Genomic DNA, 9621 nt, shown 5'->3' with positions numbered 1-9621 from the left:
ATATATATATAGCCACTAGTGGCCGAATGGTTAAGTGTTCAAACCACTAGCCAGGAGGTCGGGGTTTAGAGACTCTCCGGGTTTCGTGAGATGCGCACTGCTGATGATTCCCAATAAGGATGAAACAGCTGTACAGTGCTTCTCGGCTTTTCAGCATAGATTGGCTTCACTTGAAGGATGAAATCTCCACACAAAAATATAGACTTTTGTCCAACCACTCCTAAAGAGGGAGGATCAACACTAAGAAAATATTTTGTTATCGCTGGAAGACTTTCCCTTTGATGGCTCAGGGTTACTGCATCGGGTAAATTGCAATAAGCAATTTATTTTACTTCTGGTTTTAATTCCTCCACTTGTGTTGCCTCTGTCTGGTCCATAATTCATACGCCTTATGGGAGGAGACACAATTTCTCTTACATGAAGATTGCAAGCATTTTCTAGTTGCTTTTGCAATCTTTTGCACCTATCCATTTTAAATTGCATTCATTTGCTCAGGTCGCGCGTTCCTGCGGCTGATTGGATTGTCTTCGAGCTGTCTACTATGCAACTTCGTTAAATGTCTGTCATCGCGTGTTCACGCTATCCATTCCGCGTGGTTTGATTACATTCAGGAAGGCATACCAAAGCAAATTCATATCATGCCTTGACTGAAGCTCTCATCTGAGACTTGTGTGGAATTTCACACCGCGACATGTAGCAGCACTCCTCCAGACCACACAATGCCTGAAAACAATCAATGCAGTTGATTGTACGTCCCTTGGGCCGCTGGACATCAAATGTATGGTAGTTATAACTCTGGATAGCGAACTGATGCAGGTCGAATATGCAGAATCTTTTAACAGCTCCGCTAGCGAATCGTACCGAAGAATAATTAGTAAGGTAATCAAACGACGATCAACCCTGAGAGTTATCTCTTTTTGGTCATTTGTTTCCAATTAATCTTGTTTGCTTCTTGCGTGTAACGAAGTAGCACCCAATCGGAGATGTTCAGATGTGAGGAGGCTTCCTTGTGTTGGTTTTGTCTAATTCGCAAGCGACTCATCGCATGCTGGTTATTCATTTTTGTCTCGACTAGGCTGAAAATTCTTATGCTTGGAGGTAAAGAGCTGCGTTGTGACCAGACTGTTTCCATTTCTGTCTACCGAATGACAGAATTTGTATAAACCATGAATTGCTTCGATTAAAGACAACCTGTGACCAGAACCAGCACTATTCCAGCTAAATGTACTACCGGAAAGAGCTACACATTTGGCAGCCTGCTCAGAAAGAATGATTGGACTTGGACAGTAGTTTCCTACTTCACTATCTTCAAGTGAAGTCAAATTGTGCTAAAAAGCTTAATCATTAGAATAACTCAACTCCAGTGAGAAGTNAAGCTGAATTATTAGAATAACTCAACTCCAGTGAGAAGTGAACCCGTTAACCTCCGGTTAGTGGGTGAACAATATGCTCCTCGGCTCCCAGTGTTTGACCAGCAGTCAGGCATGGCGTCGTCCACCGTGACGCTGTCCCAACTGTCTGGTTATGAATGACACCAAATGTAAAGGTCAGGCAAACTGCGCTTTTTATGTCTTGTGCAGATTGAATTTGGTTTCACAAGTTCCCCCTACTATCAGCAAAGCATATATTTCCGTCTGCATAACAAAGTTGAAGTTAGCTGGAAAAGATCTACGGCATAATTGTCAACATAACAAGATATAGGCTACGACGTTTCCTAAAAGTAAACACTTCTGGTTTAGCGCGGTTCTTCTTCAAATTGCCGGCAAACATCTGAAAGTTGAAAGTGAATTAATTGGTGTATTTGTGACGCATTTGAAAAGATCAAACCTGTTGGTATCAAACTAATCTGTAAATGTGTATGTCACTTCCTATGTTGAATTGAGTTGTACTGCTCCCTAAACCTAACACGTTTTGGTGAGGGGGAAGAGAAGAGGAATTTTCTAAGAATTCATGGAATATTAAAACCTGATTAATGGAATAACATTCTCGGAGCATTAGATGTGATGGAATAACATTCTCGGAGCATTAGATGTGAACAGTGCCAACCGCAGTCTTGTAAGCTTTCATGTTACGCTAGCTCAACCCTACAAAAATGCTTTACTTTATCGCCGCAAATGTTCTAGAACACACGTTGACTATTATACGTCTGCACCCAACTCTCCACCTAAAAATCTGCTACTGCAATCATGGTATCACCACATCGTCGGTGGTGATGCAACCCAATCAATAGTCATACGATTAGTTGTAGGTAGTGGACCTTACATTCTCGCCACTCTCGTCCCCGTACGCAAACCCCGGTAGGGTTCGAATCTTGGCAGAGCCGACGACACATCGTTACTGAGCTCTAAGAAAGACGGAAATTGATTTCAGGACTTATCCCTCTTAGTCTGGACCAACAGGATAATTGAGGAGGAAGTAAAAAAAGACCTAAATTTGGTGCGCTATCAACCAAGAAGCGGAAGTCAAACCTAAACTTGCGATACTCAAAAGAAGAAATTACGCAGTGTAGTTAAGTACATGGAACACGCGCAGACAGTCCAAAGTTCTTTCTATGCACAACATTTGTTGACTTATTTCACGAAGAAAAGCACCCAAATGGGCATTAGTTCGGAAACGAGAAAATATGGACTGAAATATCTTGGAGGTATTTTCTCATTTCTTCTATTAAAAATAAGCTGAACCCCATTGCAGAATTCCAAATTATTATATTACTGAATCATACGTAATAACGAGATTATTATATACCTCAGGAGGCTGGACATCAGTAGGACGATCCCCGAACCAGATATGAGTTCATATCCGTAAATTCCGTTGGTCCGAACTGAATTTATAAAACAAAAGAAATTAGAAAATTCTGAGCAGACGTTGCAGTCGATGGTTCCGAATGCATCCCAGACGGTTCGGTTCAACACGGACATTAGTAAAGTCACGGGTGTTTGGTGTAGCCTAGGTTTACAAAAACAAATCCATTGAATAATAAGATATTTTGTATAGAATTAAATGCACGCAATCCAAAAACAAAATCTGGGAGTCGGTATCAAAATAAACTAGATTGTCTTTGAACCACAAGTGGAATTTATGGTCTGGCCTCCGGAATTGTAAAGTCACTGGTTAAGAAATATGTATGGCCTACCACCACACGAGCGTTATAATGCGAAGTATTTCCCTAGAAAAAATCACCATGGTCACAGAGGGTGATTTTCAGCGTGGAATGAAGTGCTTTATGACAAAATGCGAAACCCGCTCCTTCCTGGGGACTGTATACTCATACTGAACAGCATGTCGACAAAGATGTGGTCCTTGTTCCTGTGGGATACGTTAAGCCTGTCAGGAAGTTGATGCAAAATGCACGCAATCCAAAAACAAAATCTGGGAGTCGGTATCAAAATAAACTAGATTGTCTTTGAACCACAAGTGGAATTTATGGTCTGGCCTCCGGAATTGTAAAGTCACTGGTTAAGAAATATGTATGGCCTACCACCACACGAGCGTTATAATGCGAAGTATTTCCCTAGAAAAAATCACCATGGTCACAGAGGGTGATTTTCAGCGTGGAATGAAGTGCTTTATGACAAAATGCGAAACCCGCTCCTTCCTGGGGACTGTATACTCATACTGAACAGCATGTCGACAAAGATGTGGTCCTTGTTCCTGTGGGATACGTTAAGCCTGTCAGGAAGTTGATGCATCGGTCGCAAAATACACGTCGTATGCTCCTATAACGTGATTGACAGCCAACTGACAAACTTTGTCATCTACTGTGAATTCGCATGCTTGACGGGCTGCATGTAGATGTTTCGCCACGAATCGAAGAGATATCGTTACCAGGCAATTCGGCTGGATTGACAGTTGCAACCAGGAAAAACCGCAGAATAAAGAATACAAATCAGAAGATGCATAGACCCTGGTTTACATAAATCAAAGAAAATGGACAGGAAATGATGAGCTGAAACTGAGGATAGAAACTAAGATCCGAAAGTGAACAAACGACCAGCTAGATAGCACAAAGGCAGACCACGGGGCAACAGAAATCGCAAGACAAGGAAAGGATGAACACGCAAAAAAGGCTGTTTCGAACCAACCACTGAAGAGTAGAATGTTCTCCAAATGATCGATCACGTTAGGTGCTTTGATCTCGCCTTAACAACCACATAAACGCAAGAATTAATAGAAAACGCCGACCAAACACTCACTGACAAATGGTGACAGAAAATCTGGAAACAAATTTCCTACCTCCACTTTGGCAGATCAGTTGCCAACTGATCAAAAAGCAACTGGCGCACACAAGCTGTCACTATTCGGGCATATCTCGGACAATCTGCCGACTGACTAGAAGAGTTGACGTGGTGGCGCCTCAATGCGTTCAGTCAAACGAGCATTTCGTTCTTATTGCTAAGGTACTTGTTTTTTTGCGAATGAATGATCTACCGCGGTGTAGTAAGGGTAACCACAGGCCGGACCAGTGACAAGCCTGCTCGCTGGCCTTCGTTCTATCGTCTTCGACGGAGCAAATAATTTTATATCAGAAGGAGTTTCCAGCACATTATGCATGCAGTTGACGCTATCAGTCAGTCGCACGAGTCCAATTTCGACCAAATAACCTCGATCGAAATCCCTTCTATGGATGTTGAATACCGGAAGCTGAGTCGAAAGTGCCAAACGTGGGCCGGTAAAATAGACAAGAGGCACGTAACTCTTCACAGGGGTCTGGTTGGCTGTTACTGAGTTCAGGTAGATGACGGAGATCTCACACATCCAGTCGAAATGCCGAATATAAACCGTCTTGTGTTTTTACCTCGATACCAAAAAGAAGCCCAAAAAACATGAATTTTCAACTAGGCAATCCAGATTATAATTTATCTTGTAGCTTCTTAACGTTGAGGATAAAAAAAATTTGTGCAGAAGCGGCTCGGGACTAGGGGCGAGATCGTCCTACCCGACGTTCATCCGATGGACAGTTGTCCCCGGGATAGTTTTCATTGAACTAAATATCTTACCCAGCATTAAAAAACAAAGTCAGCGTGTAAATGATCATCCACTGGAAACTGCAAAAACCAAACGTTTGGAAGATTATCTCATCATATCGGATTCAGCTTGAGGGCTGGCAAGTCACGTTTGTAGTTATGCACCGCCCTGACAACGAGGTGTCGACATAATAAGGTACCAAGTAAACGGATTTACCCTCGTTCTCCTTCATGCGCAAGGAAACTAGAGTACACCCGCGTTGCGAATGCAGCTAGACCCTATGCATTGCCAGTATTTCACCAGGAAATCTCAAGATTAGACATCTTCCGGGAACCACTAAACTCTACCTCAGCGAACGCATTCTTCTGGGCTGAGGGACACACTTTATTGGTATCTGGGTCGTTAAACTGAAGAGAATACCGCAGACATGGAACCCCAAATTAAACCAGTTTAGTGATCTACGATCCAGCCCTATGAGCTCTCTTAGGATCTATCCATCCGTAGTACTGAATCGTCCTTGTATAATTTCCGTATTCATCAAACGGTGGGTTCTGTTCGAACGATCTTGTTAGACTTGCATGATAGTCGGCGCCTTTCCTAGATAGCCTTTTTCCTGGTTATTTGACTACGTTATCTATACCATGGAGTTATTCAGAAATAAATATGGTATTTTTTCGCGTTAAAAATAAGCGTCATCTAGTTGAGTCATGAAAGTGTTAGTTATCACGGGGACTTGAATAGGGTACTATGATGAATAGACGATTGTTCTCAATATTGGAACCTCTTTCAGCTGTCACAAACTTTCGGCACCTGGCTGTCATGCCAGCCGACCGATTCATACTGTGTCGAAATATTGGTAGCTCAGGTGAGTTTATTGTTTGTTCATCAGGTGACTTGATCTGCTCACCGAGCTTCGCAGTTGGCTTGCAAATGTTTCGTTAACATACGAGGAGACACTATAAGTCCGCAGTTGGGTGCGTACCTCCTGTTTGCGTGCGTGCCCTTATATAGCATTCAAGAGCCATTTGTTATCTCCTGGCTGATTGGCTAGTGGGTTGACAGCGTTTTTCGCGGATTTATTGGTTCGTTCGTGATCTTAATTGCGTTGTGATTTGTATTCCTTCAAGTCGGTTGATCATCCTAAAGCCTTCTGTTTTTAGTAGTTTTCCACTCGATTTGTACCGCGTTGTGGTCTGGTTTTTCTTTTCCGGGAGTAATTGGCTGGCTGCACAGCCATATGTTCTCCACTGTATTTACTGGCGTCCTTCCGTCCGTCGGCTAATTTGGTACTTCGGTTTATTGCCCTGACGCCTCCTCCGTTTGCCAGTCGATTTNGGCGTCCGTCCGTCCGTCGGCTAATTTGGTACTTCGGTTTATTGCCCTGACGCCTCCGTTTGCCAGTCGATTGCCAAGCTCGGCGAGCAGATCAACGGAAGACGTACATACTGCCAGAACTAGTAGGGATGGCGCTGTCGGATTTGAAACAGCGACTTTCCTGTTGGTACATTCACACCTCAACCACTGAACTACTTCAGGCTCTCTTTCTCAATACAATTCAGATTGCACTTGCTTGTGACTCGCAATGCAGGCTGTAGTAAGTGTTTTTTGTAACGGTATTCTACCGCGACTACTGTATGCAGTCATTATAATGTGGATTACTGAAAATTCACTTTGAACTACGAAGAAATTCATGTAATAACATTGCTGATGTCCAGACGTGTGGCGTTTTGTACCTTTATTCTACTTCCATTATAACACTACGTATTTCGTCAACTACATAGTCGTTTCTTGTTTGAATAAGAACTTCAAAAACGCGCACTTGTGCAGTTTTACAGTGGCATACGCCCAAAACTCAACGGTAGATATCTGTTGTTCCTACAAAGTGAACAGCGAACACAATGTGGTGAAACAACAGCCGTGCTCCGTGAATCGTTTTCTGTGAGTTGATTTGGAGCAAAACTGGTGAGTCGCATAACTTAATTAAGAGATGTCGTGGAGGCATCTGAGTGAACGGTTAATCATGAACTGTCGGAGAGCAACGCCTTATCCTTGGTGTTCATAATGAGTGATCAATAAAACACAAAGTCCGGTAAACTAGCTGAGCGGAAGTTTGATCCCTTGAAAAAGCATAAATCAATCGTTGTTGGCGTTTGCTCTAGCCGAACGAAAAAGTAGAAATGCAATGTCTGAAGGCAATGTGCATTATGGGGAAAAGATTGGCCCATGTGCCCAAAAATGATATGTGAGTAACTGATCTACTCACCTCCGGTGTTCGTAGTTGATTCACTTGCGTCTGTCATGAACAGATCGTCGGTGACGGTGACACTGCCTGTTTCAGTCGGGACTAAAAATAGATGTATTTGTATAACCGACGAGAGACAGAGTAACTCTTGTACGAAAAGATACCAAATATATCGACTGAAAGATCTGCAAAGTCACCCCGTTTAACCAGAGTTACAAAATTATTCAGTGGCACTTGTGTACACCTGTGTCTATCACAAATAGGGCCGTACAGGAAATGATGTCCTCAGAGCTAAAAAAAATTCGTTCAGTCGTTGACTGTTTGTTGTTCCTGACGTTTGTCCGACTGCACATGAAACAATGAGATCCACTTAGTTTCATTTGTATATTTCTTGTGCAATAAGAGATTTGCCGCCACTCGCAAATACCAGTGTAGATAGAGACAGGCGGCTATATTTCTATCGGATAATTGGTTATTAGTAGGCTTGCTCACATTTGCTACGTCGTGCTAGATTCGAACTGAACTGGAGATGGCGATTCTCCTGCACCAGTGTTGAAATGTAATCATATCCTCTTTGCGGCAAAATCGTTTATTGCTTTCACTTAACCCAAACATATTGACTAAACGCCACTCGCATTTCTCTCAGCTTTAACCTGGACGGAGCAGAGCCATGAGCGAAAAAAATTGGTAATGTAACCTACTTCAATTTCTAATCCTTTTTTTCTCAAGAAAAGCTTCTTTCGCAGTTTGAAACTTTTTGTCAAAATCACCTCGTATTCAATTTTACTCTCGCCCAAATAGAGTGCCTGAAGAATTATTCAGTTTCGCTTTTGCCCTGGAACATTTGCTAACGATGCACCTGCATTCCTCTGAATCTGCTTACTTGGCATTCTTCGATAGGATAAAAACCATCATTGCTTAGTCGACACGCACTTATCTTAAATAGCTGGCAACGACCGGGAACACGTCAGCTATGACTAAATATGTGAGCACAGGGAATGTAGAGTAGAACGCAGTTTGAGCAACGAATTGAATCAACCAAGTTTCCGTAGTCTACAATAGTTACCCTAAAAATTACTGAGAGTCCTAACGTGGTCAATGGATAATAATAATAATGATCTTCCAGCTGTAACACTCTTCCGGTGCCAGCTGCCATGGCACGAGGTGCAACCTGGTTGCCTAAACCTAGACAGGAGCAATCGATATGCTACGTTTGGGTTCGAACCACGGACCTCTCAGTCAGTAAACTCGCAGTCTAACCACTGAGCCATCTCGAGCTCACGTGGTTAATAATTCTCCCACACACGAGTGAATTTGACCATTTTTGAACGCCAAGTGTATTTAGTACAGCCATGTGTTCATCGGACGGAATGTGTTTAATCTTAAGTTAGGACCGTCGAAAGGTAACCGTTTAATAATAGATAAATGTTCATCGGACGGAATGTGTTTAATCTTAAAATCTGACACCCCCTAGTAGGACCGTCGAAAGGCAAACGTCAAATAATAGATAAAAAGTTTCAAACAACTTTCACCACGACGGGGACTTATTTTTACCTTTATTTGATGCCACTACCGTTTCAGAATCACCCTCAGCGCTTTTAGGATCCACTGCGTCCTCTACAGATTTGCCTCTGGGCTCTTTGGTAGTTGTGTTTTTGGTGGAGATTTCAGAACTGACGCCAGTAGAAACGCCTAAGATGGGAAATTAATGGTAGGCATGGTATCAGAAATAGGTTGGTTCTGTCTGAACTGAAGAGAGGTTACGCTAGAGAAGATCCTTTGTCCTATACTGTTCAAATTTATGGTGTGCCAATAAGAGACCGGATAATTCACCATCCCGGATGATATGAGAACAAGTTTTCTAGGCACGCAGTAGTGGTCGTACATTAGTTGTGTGATTATGTGGTGTCATTTGTTTACAAAAAATGGCTATTTTCAATGACACTTGTCCGAGTGTATGGAAAGCCTGGAATCGGTCTGCTTCCGTTAACTGACTACCTGTGCATCACAAATGTCCAGGATACTCAAAAAACGTGCCTCAAGATTCCTTAGTTGTGCTGTTATATAAGAGATGTACAGGGGCCATAAATCCATGTACACAATGAGTAATGCTTATCTTATACACGGAACAAAAACAATAGTAATAGTGTAGAAGAATAGTGTTCAGTCAACAAATTATACTGGGATATCACTATAACCGCACAAACTGAAATGTGAGGGGATTCTTGTGCAGCACATTCATTTGAACGATATCATGACCCGGGTATCTAACTGGTATCCAAAAGCTTATTCAGCTAAAACCAACTTAGTATGCAAATGAGTGTATTTTGCAAACTGCGTCTAGTTTGGTTTCAAGTGGAACAAAAGTTTGACGGTCCACCTGATGACCTCCAAAAATGTCGAATGTAGTAATG

The 9621-nt window shown here is 42.4% G+C and overlaps 1 protein-coding gene across 1 annotated transcript; it reads right to left on the bottom strand.

Moving 5' to 3' along the window:
* Nucleotides 1-4392: 4392 nt before the first annotated feature.
* Nucleotides 4393-4755, bottom strand: T265_10264 (hypothetical protein; the record flags this gene model as incomplete). Its single annotated transcript, XM_009176584.1, has 1 exon — nt 4393-4755. One exon carries the CDS (start codon nt 4753-4755, stop codon nt 4393-4395), a length of 363 nt encoding a protein of 120 aa, XP_009174848.1.
* Nucleotides 4756-9621: the final 4866 nt, after the last annotated feature.

The sequence above is a fragment of the Opisthorchis viverrini genome (assembly GCF_000715545.1).
Source record: "Opisthorchis viverrini unplaced genomic scaffold opera_v5_352, whole genome shotgun sequence".
NCBI lineage: Eukaryota > Metazoa > Platyhelminthes > Trematoda > Opisthorchiida > Opisthorchiidae > Opisthorchis > Opisthorchis viverrini.
This window is presented reverse-complemented; position numbering and strand designations above follow the sequence as displayed.